The sequence below is a fragment of the Drosophila serrata genome, unplaced genomic scaffold (assembly GCF_035046125.1).
Source record: "Drosophila serrata isolate PLE 108 unplaced genomic scaffold, ASM3504612v1 contig_217, whole genome shotgun sequence".
In the NCBI taxonomy this organism is placed as follows: domain Eukaryota; kingdom Metazoa; phylum Arthropoda; class Insecta; order Diptera; family Drosophilidae; genus Drosophila; species Drosophila serrata.
Window position 1 is genome coordinate 3104837 of NW_028257115.1, and position 14561 is coordinate 3119397.

The 14561-nt window shown below is 43.3% G+C and overlaps 5 protein-coding genes across 8 annotated transcripts in view; 2 read left to right on the plus strand and 3 right to left on the minus strand.

Moving 5' to 3' along the window:
- Nucleotides 1-852: 852 nt before the first annotated feature.
- Serinc (serine incorporator TMS1) lies at nucleotides 853-3504 on the plus strand. Of its 3 annotated transcripts, none has more exons than XM_020958277.2 (7): nucleotides 853-1066; nucleotides 1356-1911; nucleotides 1977-2086; nucleotides 2144-2327; nucleotides 2390-2599; nucleotides 2894-3059; nucleotides 3121-3504. In XM_020958277.2, exons 1-7 carry the CDS (start codon nucleotides 1031-1033, stop codon nucleotides 3257-3259), a joined length of 1401 nt encoding a protein of 466 aa, XP_020813936.1. In that variant the 5' UTR covers nucleotides 853-1030; the 3' UTR covers nucleotides 3260-3504. The 3 variants fall into 3 exon arrangements, with proteins under 3 accessions (XP_020813936.1, XP_020813937.1, XP_020813939.1); XM_020958278.2 differs by having other exon boundaries at nucleotides 874-1066; nucleotides 2903-3059; XM_020958280.2 differs by having other exon boundaries at nucleotides 874-1066; nucleotides 2915-3059.
- GluRS-m (putative glutamate--tRNA ligase, mitochondrial) lies at nucleotides 3386-5267 on the minus strand. Its single transcript, XM_020958276.2, has 4 exons — nucleotides 4902-5267; nucleotides 4419-4829; nucleotides 3975-4361; nucleotides 3386-3916 (listed from the first exon to the last, which is right to left on the minus strand). Exons 1-4 carry the CDS (start codon nucleotides 5225-5227, stop codon nucleotides 3505-3507), a joined length of 1536 nt encoding a protein of 511 aa, XP_020813935.2. The 5' UTR covers nucleotides 5228-5267; the 3' UTR covers nucleotides 3386-3504.
- Nucleotides 5268-5519: 252 nt separating this feature from the next.
- TyrRS (Tyrosyl-tRNA synthetase) lies at nucleotides 5520-7458 on the minus strand. The gene is made up of 4 exons (XM_020958070.2): nucleotides 6713-7458; nucleotides 6288-6654; nucleotides 5900-6226; nucleotides 5520-5837 (listed from the first exon to the last, which is right to left on the minus strand). The coding sequence occupies exons 1-4, from the start codon at nucleotides 7350-7352 to the stop codon at nucleotides 5591-5593; spliced, it is 1581 nt and encodes a 526-aa protein (XP_020813729.2). The 5' UTR covers nucleotides 7353-7458; the 3' UTR covers nucleotides 5520-5590.
- Nucleotides 7459-7686: 228 nt separating this feature from the next.
- LOC110188509 (elongation factor-like GTPase 1) overlaps nucleotides 7687-14561 on the plus strand; it is a 93791-nt gene continuing 86916 nt past the window's right edge. For both annotated transcript variants that reach the window (XM_086829766.1, XM_020958243.2), the window contains exons 1-3: nucleotides 7687-10019; nucleotides 10073-10505; nucleotides 10568-10681. In XM_086829766.1, coding sequence (XP_086685892.1) covers nucleotides 7839-10019; nucleotides 10073-10505; nucleotides 10568-10681 — 2728 coding nt within the window. In that variant the 5' untranslated portion in view covers nucleotides 7687-7838. The remainder of the gene's footprint in view (nucleotides 10020-10072; nucleotides 10506-10567; nucleotides 10682-14561) is intronic.
- The window catches only part of dsx-c73A (doublesex cognate 73A), a 33401-nt gene continuing 30023 nt past the window's right edge, over nucleotides 11184-14561 (minus strand). Inside the window, exons 4-5 of the mRNA XM_020958244.2 lie at nucleotides 12551-12701; nucleotides 11184-12433 (exon numbers count right to left, since the gene is read on the minus strand). Coding sequence (XP_020813903.2) covers nucleotides 11718-12433; nucleotides 12551-12701 — 867 coding nt within the window. The 3' untranslated portion in view covers nucleotides 11184-11717. The remainder of the gene's footprint in view (nucleotides 12434-12550; nucleotides 12702-14561) is intronic.

Consider the following 14561-nt stretch of genomic DNA (forward strand, 5'->3'; position numbering starts at 1 on the left):
AACTGTAAAACTGTTCATTTTGATTGTACTCTTTAAGAAATTCACGACAAAATCATATGGCTGCCATAGGAACGACCGGAAAATTTTTAGGAAAACATTTATATGTTTTCAGTTTTCAACATATTTTCATATAATTTAAGATATAGAAATAATATATAATTTCAGAGTTTAGGCATTAATTTTGAGAATATCGGAATACTTTATCATTTGGCTGCCATAGGAACGATCTTAACATTTGTTCGAAAACTTTTATAATTTCTGTAGTTTTCAACGTATTTTCATATAATTTAAGATATAGACACAATGTATTATTTTTGATTTCCGGTTTAAGTTTTATAAAAATCGGACTACTATATCATATGGCTGCCATAGGAACGACCGGAAAAATTGTAGGAAAACATTTATAATTTTCTCAGTTTTCAAGATATTTTCAAAAAATTTAAAATAAAGGAATAATGTATTATTTCCGAATTTCGGCTTTAATTTTATAAAAATCTGACTACTATATCATATGGCTGCCATAGGAACAATCATAAAATTTGTCGAAAAAATTATAACTTTTTCTGTTTTCAACATATATTTATATAATTCAATATGTATGAATTATGTATTTTATGTAATTTTATGAAAATCGGACTACTATTTTATATAAATTTAAACGTTTGATGTTTTTCGAAATATTTTCATCTTCTCAGTGATATAACCATATTGCAAAATATCTGAATGTCAGATTTAATTCAATGAAAATAAAGTGATATAGCTGCCATAAAAACAATACAATATAGATTTCTTGAAGTTAATAATAAGAATTACTATATAAAACTTGTAAACAATAAAAACGAAAGTCCTGTCACTGAATGCGCTTCCATCGATAGTATCGGCTTTACCATTAATTTATTCGCTGTTTTGGTAACACTAATTCGGGATTTATGCCATACTGCAGTCATATTTTTCACAACAAAAAGGTTTTTGTTTAGTTTTACAAAAACGCAATTTTCCATTTCGACCAAATAAATAAGTTTACAACGAAATGGGAGCTGTTTTGGGCCTTTGCTCAGCCGCTCAGGTGAGTAAACTAGTTTATAATTAGCCGGTGAATAGGTGACAAACTTACCAGTGTAATTTCTGGTTATTTGCGACAAATCAATAACATATGTTGAGAGGGATTTTCTTTAAAACTTTCTTATTTGTGTTTATTTTCATGGTTTACATGTTAATTTAATTAATTTAATTCGATTTATAGAGTTCCTGGGTTACTATTGATAATTTAATTATATTTGGCAGTTTTTAATCTTGGTAGATTACGGTGCCAAGTTTCAGTTAATTTACAATGAATTTCCTTGTCCCATTTCCAGTGCGCTATGTGCTGCGGCGGCACTGCAGCTAGTATGTGCTGTTCGGCCTGTCCCAGTTGCACCAATGCTTCCTCGTCGCGGTTTATGTACGCCTTCATCCTATTGGTGGGCACTGTCCTCGGGGCCATTGCCCTTTCTCCCGGGCTGCAGGACACTCTGAAGAAGCTGCCCTTTTGCATCAATTCGACTTCCTCGTACAGCTCCAAGGCCATCGATACTTTCTCGGGAGGATCCCTTCAAGTGGACTGCGAATATGCGCTTGGCTACATGGCCGTGTATAGGATCTGCTTTGGAATGGCTTGCTTCTTCGCCCTGATGTCTGTAATTATGCTGGGAGTGAAGAGTTCCCGGGATCCGCGCTCACACATTCAGAACAACTTTTGGCCTCTGAAGTTCCTGATCTGCTTTGGGGCAGCCATTGGTGCTATCTTTATTCCGGATGGATCCTTTGGGCCGGCCATGATGTGGGTAGGCTTGATAGGCGGCCTGGCCTTTATTCTTGTCCAGTTGGTTATCATTGTGGATTTTGCACACTCGCTGGCGGAGAATTGGATAGGTGAGTCATGGTTTTCTTTGAAGATTTTCAAGGTGATTCATCTCGCTTAATTAATTATCTTACAGAGAGCGCAGAAAACAGTCGTGGTTATTATTATGCCTTGGCAGGGGTCACACTTTTGGGCTATATCTTATCGCTGACCGGGATTACGCTGCTGTACATCTACTTTACCACTGTGAGTGACAGTTTATAAAGCTTATTTGTCATTTACTTAATATTTATATATTTTCAGAGCACTGGCTGCGGCATCAACAAGTTCTTCATTTCCATCAACCTCATACTCTGCCTGGTGATCAGCGTAATCTCCATTTTGCCCGCTGTTCAGGAGCGTTTGCCACATTCCGGCTTGCTGCAGAGCTCTCTGGTTACCCTGTACACGATCTATCTGACCTGGTCCGCTGTGGCCAATAATCCGGGTAGGCATTCCACGAGCAAACTTGTCTGAAATGAGTTTTAAATTAGTTCTATAAACTTTCAGAGAAGGAATGCAATCCTGGCATGTTTGGACTGATGGATGGCATTGGCAATGCAACCACAACTGTGGCTCCGCCTTCACACAACTCCAAGGTTACATTTGACACCACCAACATCATCGGCCTGGTTGTCTGGCTTTTGTGCATCCTCTACAATTGCATCAGTTCGGCGGTGGAGGTGTCGAAGATCACCCATGACAACAGCGAGAAGCGTGGTAGGTTCCTGTCCATTCCCTGTCCGCATTTCCATGCCATTACTCCACACATTTCCACAGTTGTTTCCATTCACGTATTCGCTCAACCGCCTTTCACTTTTCATTTTTCGCTCGCTGTAAAAACGAAACCCAAGCTAATACTGATTATTAACACTCGTTTTGCCTTTGCCGCTTTGTTTTTATTCTCTTGATTTTATTTTCCGATTAACCCAACTAACCCTTTGGTAATTTGAAAACTTGAAACTGTGTGAAACACCATGTGGCGGCTCCTCTTTTGCACTCCAATTAATGTAGTTTTAACAGAAGCTCTATCAGACACAGAGGCGGGTGGCAAGGAGGCCGATGGAAAGCCAAGCACCGACACCGAAACCGAGGGCGTCACCTATTCCTGGTCCCTATTCCATGTGGTCTTTGTCTGTGCTTCGCTCTACGTGATGATGACACTGACCAATTGGTACAAGTGAGTATTACAGGATAACTTTAACCGCAGTTTTTAAAGGAAACACTCTATCCTTGCGCAGACCCAACTCGGACATTGAGCTCTTCAACGGCAACGAGGCTTCCATGTGGGTCAAGATCATCTCCAGCTGGCTGGGCGTCTTCATCTACGGCTGGAGTTTGGCCGCTCCCATTATACTCACCAATCGCGACTTCAGTTAAGCGACCTTATTAGTGTATTATTAATAATTAATTAATCTAGGAGTGGTGCTTAAGCGAGAAAAATGCCAAAAAATGGAGCGACGAGAAATTAGTTTCTGAAACTGACGGAGAACTAATCATACATAATTTTGATTCTTAGTGTGGTGTCTCTACTCATTGATCTTATTCTCAAATTTGCAACAGTTATCAATATAAAATATATATGTAATCGATATACAACAATATATAACAAAACTTAACCAAAATTACAGTTTTTGTATCACATTGACACTTTCCTGGGGCATGGCCTCTTTGAGTCTTTCCAGGGTTACTGATTTCCCTAGGATTTCCATCATTTCTGCCACGCCGGGACCTTCATTTAAGCCACTTAAAGCCGCCCTTAAGGCCTTCATCATGAGGGGAAACTTTAGTTGCTCTGTTTGAGCAAAGTTTTTAAGCTTTACATTAAGTTCATCCTTGGTAAAGTCCTGATGGGAGTCGAGTTCTTTAAGCAGATTAATTAATTGCTGTGGCGTTAGATCCTTAAGTTGAAAATCTGAGGGTTTCACCCAAAGGAAACTTAATTTACTGCTGGTGAGGTCTTGGAGAAGTGTCAAGCGTTGGGAAGACCAATTAAGAACATCCAGTATGTGATCCTCCGCCAGATCCAAGTTGGAGCTGTCAGAAAACATAGTTTCTTATTGTTATTTTGTTTAAATATTAAATCATAACTCACTGTTTGGGATAGGCTTCCTTAACCAGTTCCTGAACTTGCTGAACCAACTCCCCTCGGCTTTCTTTTCCACTCAAGCGGTGTTCTATCTCCAGGCGATTTAGATCATCCAGAAGCTCGGGATTCAACCGACTGGGATGTGAATTAACCCGCTCTATATGAAACTGCTCGCCAAGCTCCTGCATGCTAAGCAATTGCTGCTTGGCATTGACTTTGTGCTCGAATCCACCGCCCGCAGACACCACATAATTGATCAGGGCCAAGGGAAAATACCCTCGCTGTCTGAAATGCTGAATGCCAATGTCCCCTTGACGCTTACTCAGCTTGGTGCCATCGGCATTGACCAAGAGTGGAAGGTGACCAAACTTGGGTGGCTGCCAGCCAAAGGCTCTGGAAAAGAAATCTATTTTAAGCAAGAAAAACTGATAATCCTGAAATGAAACCTACTTGTAGAGCAGCAAATGCTTGGTGGTGGATATCTGCCACTCGACTCCGCGTAGGACATGGGTGATGCCCATCAGGTGATCATCCACCACGTTGGCAAAGTGATATGTGGGGAATTGATCGCTCTTCATGACCACCGGATCACCTTCGTTGTCGCTGACATTGTGATGGACATGCCCATAAATAAGATCATCCAGTGGCTCTTCGTGATCGGTTAGCTTGAACCGGATGCAGTGAGGTGTTCCCTTTGACATCAGTGCTTCTACTTCCGCTGCCGTAAGATGCCGACACTTGTTATCATAGCGAGGAACTTGTCGGGCTCTCAGCGCCTCCTTACGCAACAAATCCAGGCGACGCTCCGTACAGAAGCACCGATAGGCGCTGCCATTCTGAAGCAGCTCCTCAATGGCTTTGCTGGTAAGGAAGAAAATTGGAAGGGTCTTAGTTTCTTTAATGGAATTGATGAATTTCATCTCAAAACCTCACCTGTAAATCTCTCTTCTTTGGCTCTGGACATAGGGACCGTACTCCCCTCCAAAACCCGGTCCCTCGTCGATCTCAATGCCCGCCCAGCGCAGATCCTCTACCAGGCGTTCACTGGCCCCCGGCACAAGTCGCGTTTGATCCGTATCCTCGATCCGGAGCAGGAATTTTCCACCCAAATGGCGGGCGTACAAGAAGTTGTACAAAGCAGTGCGCAATCCACCCAAATGCAAGTATCCTGTGGGACTGGGAGCAAAGCGGACGCGCACCTGGTTGTGGGCGTGGCGCAGGAACTGCCTCAGCAGGAGACGCTGGTTTATCTTTAACATTTCTTTGAGGGAAATAATGAAACTTCTTTCGCCGGGATTTGTTTACTGAAAACAGCTGTTGCGAAGCAGCGCTGCCAACTTGATTTTGAATAAGGCGGACAATTTAAATCAAATGATAGATTCATATATTTTGATATTAATAATATTTATTAGTTAATTACTTTCGTGAACTTCTATTTATATATTAAATTAAATTCAATCAATTTTAATTTAAATGAGGCTTTAATTTTTTAGCGATGTTTTTAAAAAATGCATATATTTTCTTTACAAGGAATCAATAAATTAGCATCAGTTTTCATTTGTGAACATTCGGCTTAGCGGTAAGTATTACACGGGCTCAGGTTGACTGGCGCATTCGAAAGCCTACTTAATAGCGCAGTTGGCCAGCTTGCTGGACAGCTTCTCGCCCTCAGGGGTCAACAGGAAGTTATCCTTCCACACGGCCAGGCCATCGCCATTGGTCTTAAAGTCCATGGACAGCTTCTCCCACACCTTCTTCTTGGGATTAAGCTGCTCGTCGGGCGTGCCGCTGTATCCTTCGAAGGCAAGCCGACTGCCAGGAGTAGCATTTGCTGGCAGCACAATGGGCTCCACAACCGTGTGATCAGCACTGAAAAAGCACAGGGAAATATTAAGAAAAACCCTTAAGAGATGTTGTTAGATGCCACTCACTTGGAAGTGCACAAGACCATGCCCTCGGACAGAATGCCACGCATTTTGGAGTGCTTCAGGTTGCACAGAACCGCCACCAGGCGCTGCTCCAGCTCCTCCTGGGTGACAAACTTCACCAGGCCACTGATGATTGTGCGGGGCTGCTCCTCAGCCAAGTCTATTTTCAGCACATACAAGGTGTCGGCGTCGGGATGACGTGCCACCTCCACAACCTTGCCCACGCGAATATCCAGGCGATGAGGAGCATCTTCATCCCCGCCAGCCGCTGGGGCAGCTGCTCCAGCCTTGACCTTTGCCGGTGGCGGATAAGCAGCAGCACTAAGTTTTCTGAAAGAGTAAATTAAGTTTATCCAGAAATATCTGTTATCGTATTACAAATATAACTTACTGCAGCTCAGGCTTCTCGAAGGCCTTGCGAATGGGATCCAGTAGCCGGTTGATGTACTTTTCCACGGTTGCCTTAAGGTCACCAGGATGCAGCTTATCCTCCGCATAGTACTTCTCCAGCTCGTCGTACTTCAGGAAAGTAATATTGCCGCCATGCTCCGCCTCCCGGGTCACCTCAAATCCTTCACCTTCCTTGAATAGCGAGAAAAGAACATGCTTCACAAAGGACAGAAGTCCATTGTCGGCAATGTTTCCAGGCTCGCAGAAGGCCTTCTTCAGCTTCTTCTTTACATTGGCCGGCGAGTCAAGCAGATCGATCTTGGAGTCTTCCTCGGAAGAAGACATCTTGCCACCAGCCAGACCGGGAACTGAAAGGGAGTGGCGATTATGAACGAGTTTCTAGTAGGGTAGATTGCGATGACTCACCCATGGGGTTCATGAAATGGATGCGCTTCTCGTAGCCCAACTGGGGCAGGTACTTCTCTGAGAAGGTGAAAATCTTGCGCTGATCCACACCGCCGAACTGAGCGTCCACCTTGAGGTACTCCTCATCCAGGGCCTGCAGACCAGGGTAAAGCAATCCCGAGAGCAGCGGGTACTCCACCTGTTTGACCACCTCGGCGCCGGCCTTCTTAGCATCGTGCTGTGTGACCACCGAACTTAGCTTGTACACATCCAGGGTGTACTCCTTGGACAACTGATAGTCGCTGCCCTTGACAAACTTCAGCTTCTCCAGGGGAACGCCAATGGAACTGAGCATGGCTTTGATAACCTGCTCGTAGTATTGCGTGCGCAGCTCCAGAAGGGACCACGGCGCCTTCATGTTATCCAGATAGGCATGGAGATCAGCAAAAAGGATGGTGACCTCGCAACCGGCCTTCAGGAAGTCCGCAATCTTCGACATGGGCACAAAGTAGGCAACATGTGGCTTGCCGGTGGTGGCCGTGCCCCAGTAGATCTTCAGATCGCGCTCGCCCAGGATCTTTGACAGCTTGTCATCGCCGAGCGTCTCCTGTAGGTTGCGCGTAATCAGAGCTTTCTTCTCCGCGGGCGTTAATTCCACCATTTTTTCGGACTTTTATTTAAAGTTTCGTGCGAAATCACGAAATTGTTTCTGGAAAGAGGAAGACCGCAACTGCATGCGTGGTGAACAGCTGTTTTGGCCATGGGAGCTGCCAACTTGCTTTAGGATCACATTTAAACGTTTATACGTGATTTCGTGACTATATGAAACTACTATAATAATATCGTAAAATTACCTATTCTAGGTACATGTATATAAAAATTTTGGGAATTTATAGCTTAATCCAAGTATAGAGCCAGATTTTGTTTCAAATAATTGAATTAATCATGAATTTCCAAGTTTAGTCGCAATTTGACGGCTGTCTTAACAAGTGGTCAGTTATTTTTAAAGTTTCCGCATCTGGTCACACAAATTGTGAAATTCCCGCGTGCGGTGTTTGTTTATAAATACAATTGGACCAATTGATGAAATTCCCAATTAATATCGAACTGTAAATTGGCCGGAAACTACGCATTATAACCAACAAGGATGCCCGTTATCGAGGGCAAGGATTTGGTGCAGCTGCAACGCCGCCAGCAACAGGTGCGCAACATCTGCATTTTGGCGCATGTGGATCATGGCAAGACAACGCTGGCGGACTCCCTGGTTGCCAGCAATGGGATCATATCCCAACGGATGGCAGGTAAGCTGCGATATCTGGACAATCGGGCGGATGAGCAAGAGCGTGGAATCACCATGAAAAGCAGCAGCATCTCACTGTATTACCAAGAGGCGGAAAATACTGATGGAAATCAGGATTTCCTCATCAATCTTATTGATTCCCCCGGGCATGTGGACTTCTCCAGCGAAGTGTCCACCGCAGTGAGGCTATGCGATGGCGCCATTGTCGTGGTGGATGTGGTGGAAGGTGTGGGTCCGCAAACTCGCGCCTGCTTGAAACAAATCTACGAGGAGCAATTGAAACCTGTCCTGGTGCTGAACAAGTTGGACCGGCTGATCCTAGAGAAGCAGCTTGATCCGCTGGATGCGTACTTTCATTTAACCCAGGTCCTGGAGCAAGTCAACGCCGTTTTGGGTAGCATTTTTGCATCGGATATCTTGGCCAGGGAAGACATCACCAAGAAGGATAACTACGAGTCTGCCCTGGAGGAAGTGGACGACTCGGAGCTATATTTTTCGCCCAGCTCTGGGAATGTCATCTTCTGCTCCGCCTATGATGGCTGGGCCTTCTCCGTCCGCGACTTTGCCGCCATGTATTCCAACCGTTTGGAAATGAAAAGAGAAGACCTGGAGCAGGTGCTTTGGGGTGACTTCTATTATAACTCAAAGAAAAAGGAAGCTATGCCAGGTGCCCAGGAGAAGGCCAAGAAGCCCATGTTTGTGCAGTTTGTGCTGGAGAACATCTGGAGTCTGTACGATATTATAGCTATCAGAAAGGACAAGGATAAGCTACCCGGAATAGCTGAAAAACTGGGACTTAAGTTGGCCGTTAGAGATTTGCGCTTGACTGATCCTAAGCTGCAGATCAAGGCAGTGCTTGGACAGTGGCTACCCATTGATAGAAGTGTCCTGCACATGGTCGTGGCTCACGTTCCGCCGCCGCACCAAATCAGTGAGGAGAGGGCCCAGAGATTGCTTTACCCCGCGAATGTGGAACTAAATACACTGCCTCTGGAAACACTGAAGCTTAAGGAGAGTTTCACCAGCTGCGATGCGAGCAGCTCCAATGTGATTGCCTTTGTGTCCAAGATGTCACCTGTGCATGTAACCCAACTGCCACAAAATAGACCCAAGAGACTGACCGACCAGGAGCTGCAGCAACGTAGAGACGAAGTACGTCGCCGGATTGAAGAACGAAAGCAGCAAACTGACCAAACTGAACTGGAGAAGATTACCCAGGGTGTGGAGCAGCTGAGCTCCCAGGCGGAGGTAGCAAAGAAGGAGGAATCCGAGCCGGAGTCGGAACCCAACGAGTATGTTTTCATAGCCTTTGCCAGAGTGTTTAGTGGAACCTTGAAGCGCGGCATGCAGCTGTTTAATCTTTCGCCAAAACACGATCCTCGCCAGCCGACACATCGCAGGGAGGATGAGGCTCCCTATGCCAGCCGTGTGACCATCGGCGATCTTTACATGTTCATGGGCGGTGAGCTCCAACTTCTGGATGAAGTGCCCGCAGGGAATATAGTTGGGATCGGAGGCCTGGAATCCCACATTGTGAAGACAGCCACTTTGAGCAGCAGCTTGGACTGCACTTCCTTTAGTGAACTGAGTATTATGGCCACGCCCATTCTCCGAGTGGCCATCGAACCCGTTCAGCCGCAGGATATGCCGAAGCTGGTTAAAGGTTTGAAACTCCTGAACCAAGCCGATGCCTGCGTCCAGGTGTCTGTGGCCACGACCGGTGAACATGTGATCACCACTCTCGGTGAGGTGCATGTGGAGAAATGTGTTCATGATTTGGAGCAGAGCTATGCCAAGATTAAGGTGAACGTCTCCAAACCGATTGTGTCGTTCAGGGAAACAATTGTTCCAGCTGCCACCGTGGATATGGTGAATGAGGCCATTGTTAAGACGGCTGAGGATAAGGATGTGACCAAGAAGATTGCTGTCCAGCAGACACTCAACAAACTGGGCACCCTCAAGGTGATAGCGGTGCCCTTGCCGGTGGAGGCAGTGGAGCTTCTGGAAAAGCATGCAGAGTTTTTCAAGGTTAGTTTGAAGATATCTTTATAGTTCTTATAATAACATATGATTTTTCATAGGAACTATCTGCCATACCCCGAAATCAACTACTCTCGGAGAAGTGGACCACTTTGCTTGCTTCAATCAAACTGAAACTGATTGCTGCTCTCCAGGAACTTCAGTTGTTTGGCTTGAGTTCCCTCTCCCCCGAAGAGCTCGTGAATCGAGTCTGGGCTCTGGGTCCTCGTAACTGTGGCACCAACATTCTACTTAACCTCAGCGACTATGAGCAGCCGGACTTTTGGTCAAGTCACGCCAAATCTTCGGATACAGATATTCGTTCCGCAAGCGATCCGCGTAAGGATTTCAATAGTTCTTTGGTGAATGGCTTCCAATTGACCTCGGGAGCGGGTCCTTTATGCGAAGAGCCCATGCAGGGTGTGTGTTTTGCCGTTCTCGAATGGTCTATTCAATCGGAAGGAGAGGATTTGAATGCAAGAGGTCCCTTTTCGGGTAAATATTGGAGTATTAAAGTCTTAAATATATAATTTAATGTAATTTTAAATCAATTTCAGGACAAGTTTTGACTGCTGCCAAGGAAGTGTGTCGTCAGGCATTCCAAAATCAACCACAAAGATTGGTTACTCCCATGTACAGCTGTAATATTGTGGTCAATGCTGAAATGTTGGGTGAGTTGGAACGAATTTTATATATATTTAAATACTTTTCACAAATGATTTAGATTGTTTAACTATCTATTTTGCTGTATAAATCATTTCTTTGTGGGGAAGTTAGCTTTAGTAATGGTTATCGAAAGGAAAAAGTGAAATATGGTATATCGAAAAAGAGATTGCACTTAATATCATATCGAAAATATCTTGAGGGTTGATATATTGAGTTTTTATGTATCGAAAACTATCGCATTTAAAAGTTTAATATAAATTTTATCGGAAAACATAATGGAAATATGTCCAAACTGGGTGATTATATTACAAAGTTAAAATCTTGATTTATATATCTGTCTTTTAAAAAACCCACAAAAAATACGTTTCTAATATATGATGTGTGGTTTTAAAATAGTATTTTATTTAACTACTAGTAAATGCAGCTTAGGTCTAAACATAAATAAGCAACTAAATTTAGGTTAAATAATTTCGGTGTTGGTTTTTTGCTTTTAAATTATTATTTTTTCTTTTTGTTTCCTTTTGTTTTAAAATAGTTTCCAGTTTTGCACCTAAACTATTCGTTTAATTCGTTAAACATTATTTTAAGAAAAGTTGAGGCCTTGTTTACGCTTAAATGCAAAACAAATTAATTAAACAATTAATGCGACTGTGCCCGGGCACGTGTAATTGTTTAATTAATTCGTAAATTGTTTTGTAAATAAATACATGTATGTATAAATATATAAATTAAGAGAGACAGAGAGCGTGGGTTTGGGTTGGAGAAATGCCAAGGGAAATGCCTAAAAAATTGGTTTTAAATTAAGAAAAGCTTAGCCGCTAATTACGTTACGCTATGCTAGACGTTACGTGACGTGAACTTTTATGCTTTTTCGAAGCCATTTGCATATACGTTTCTTCTTCTCGTCCTCACTTCAGTCACAGTTGTTTTTTAATTTTTTTGCTTGCACAGTTTCTAGTCGGTAACCGGAAATCGCCTTGTGCTATAGAAATTGTATCTACTAGGATTGGTTGGTTGGTTGATTCGTTCCCCGGCACACTCTTAGTCCCAAATGATGCTCTGCTGGAACTCGAGGACACGATCCCAGGGGAATTCCGGTTCGTAGTCGTCCGTTTCCGGTAGCGATCTCTTGGCCCGACTCTCGAGCGGTGACTCCTCCGCCGCTGGGACAGGAAGCGCAGCAGCAGCCGCCGGTTCTGCCTCCACCTGTTCCACCTGCAGTGTGGTCCTGGCCTCCTCCTCACCCGCAGGAGTACTGCTGCCCGGTTGCTCCTCAGTGCCAGTTCCCGATCCACTTGACATTGCCTCAATGGGCGGCAAATCGCCGCGTCTCTCATTGTTGCGTCCATAGTTGCTGCCTGGGAAATTGTTGATCGAGAACTGATCCGGCCGGAAGTTGGCAGAGCTATGGCTGCTTCCGCTACTCTCCGGACGGTTCAAATATTGATACGAACTGCCGCCGCCATTTTGGAAGCTCTGATCCTGCGGCTGATAGTTGGCACTGATGGCTGAACTGCCCACAGAGCCACTTCCGCCATAGATGGGACGACCGTAGCTATCCTTCTGACCTCCCAGGGAACCACTTCCGATACCTCCTCCGATGGAGGGACGATAGAATGGCTTCTGCAGCTGATATCTCTTGGGTGGCTGGGTGCTGGGCTTGCGCACAGAGTAGCCTGGCTTCACGCACATCATGCCAAAGACTCGGATGCCGGGCACACTGGCATATGTGGGCTGGTCATGAGCCATGGGTCCCTCTGGAAGAAATACGAATATTACCATGAAATTCTTGTGGTTTTAAGTGGGTTTCCAATATGGAATTTTCTAGGTTTTATTTAATATGTTATTTACATTTTCTTATATTTAAAACTTACCCATTTTGAAGTGATCGGGACAGCGACAGATAACCAGATAATGCGACTTTCCGGTTCGTGTATTCTGAAGTGCCAGCAGAGACCAATCCTTGGGTGAGCGGCATTCACGCATCTCCGTGGTAGCCTCACAGGTCTTGGCCAGTGTGATGGCCTAAACCAAGAATAGAAAGAAACAGGGGTTGAAGATGAGTGAAAATGAGCACAGAATAGGAAAAAGTAAAGTTTTTTTTTATAATACCTCTTTCGGGGTATTATTATTTTAGATAGAAGCTTGTAACGTTGAAAGAAATCATTTCCGACCCCATAAACCATATATATTCTTGATCAGCTTCAACAGGCGAATTGATCTAGCCACCTCCAGAAAAAATATTTTTTTTTAATTTTTTCAATATTTTTTTTAAGGTTTTAAATCGTCAAAAAAGATCAAAAATTTAACAAAATTTTAATTTTGTTTTATTTCGAAATTGAGTATGCAGATTTATTAACCTAATAAAAACTAGCTGAAACCCGCTTTCCGAATTAAAATTAATGGTTTTTTGACTAAGTTATGGTTAATTTTGTATTCCATGAATTGACCAAAATCGCATACATACTTCGGTTTCCCTTACAGGGTATTATAATTTCAGTCAGAAGCTTCAAAAGTAGTGAAGGAGTCATTTCCGACCCTATAAATCATATATATTCTTGATCAGCATTAACAGCCGAATCGATCTAGCAATGTCCGGTAGAAAAACCAATGTTTTAAATTTTTTCTTAATTTCAAAATTTTAAAAGGGGTAAAAATGTCAATAAAAAAAATTGAAAAAATTAAAATTTTTTTAAGTTTTAAATTGAGTATGCAGATTTATTAATCTAATAAAAACTAACATAGGAAAGTTTGCCAAATTAAAATTAATGGTTTTTTGGCCTAGTTATGAGTTTTTTAAACTTTAACTTTTCGACGAAATTGTCATATAAAAATATCGTTAAGTGTTGATTCAAAAAATGCTACTATCTCAGGCTTAGCTATGATCAATTTTCGATTCTATACTTTGATGATTCTCAAGGTTATATAAATTTTGGCTTCCCGAAATTAGTTTTCTGTCTTGTTAATGTTTAAAAGCACTTTTTGAAGTTACCATTAAACTCTTTCATTACCCAAAAAGTAAAACGGATTTATGTGTAAATATTTTTTGTTGTAGTGCAGGAGTCTGTCTAGACATGGTAGACGTGGTCTAATATTTAATAGTTAGTCTCTCTCTCTATGCCAGCGATTAGACATTCACTTTGGCCCGGAGGGCAGGAAAGAAAGTTACCCCGAAATCCCGATACTAGACTAGACACCAAACATCGACACCGTCTCCAAGGCTCCGATCATGACTCTAAATTGAAAGCTGGCATGCTAAACGCTATGGACAGAGCCTGGACACGTAGCTGTCACTTAGCACGAGCTAAAAAGAGGCTTAAAAAACAGGAGCAGTCACCGCCCAGGGGATAGATTTGGAGATCTGCCAGACTTTTATAACCGAGGGCTAAACCCAAACACTTAGCTGGTGTTTTTTTTTTTTTTGGTCTTTTTGCTATGCTTTCAATTGGCCAACTTGATTGTCCTTTAACTGATTTACAGCTTGGGCTACTGTTGTTCACCGAACGTAATTTGATTGACTCTTGCGGCGCTCGTTTGCATGTCAAGTCGATCGATTGGAAATCTCAGCTGCTCTTTGGGCTCTGACTTGGTTTTTTCCTCCTTCCTCTGGCATTCAGGTTAATGTTGTCCGCCCGGCTGTTCCAGTTTTTGTATTTTTTTTTTTTCCTACTACTCCGCTCTTGTTTTCCAACTAAACGCATTTTCATAATTTGCTGTACAGTTCCGGCAGAGTAGAAATAGCAGAAAATGTCTCGGAAGCCAAAGGCAGCAAGTGTTGCATTTAACGGTAAAGTGAAGTGTAATTATGACAATGTCTGACACTGCCCACACTCCACATACACTCCACGCAAAGCACTTGGCCCGGCCATTAAGCCATTAGAAGTG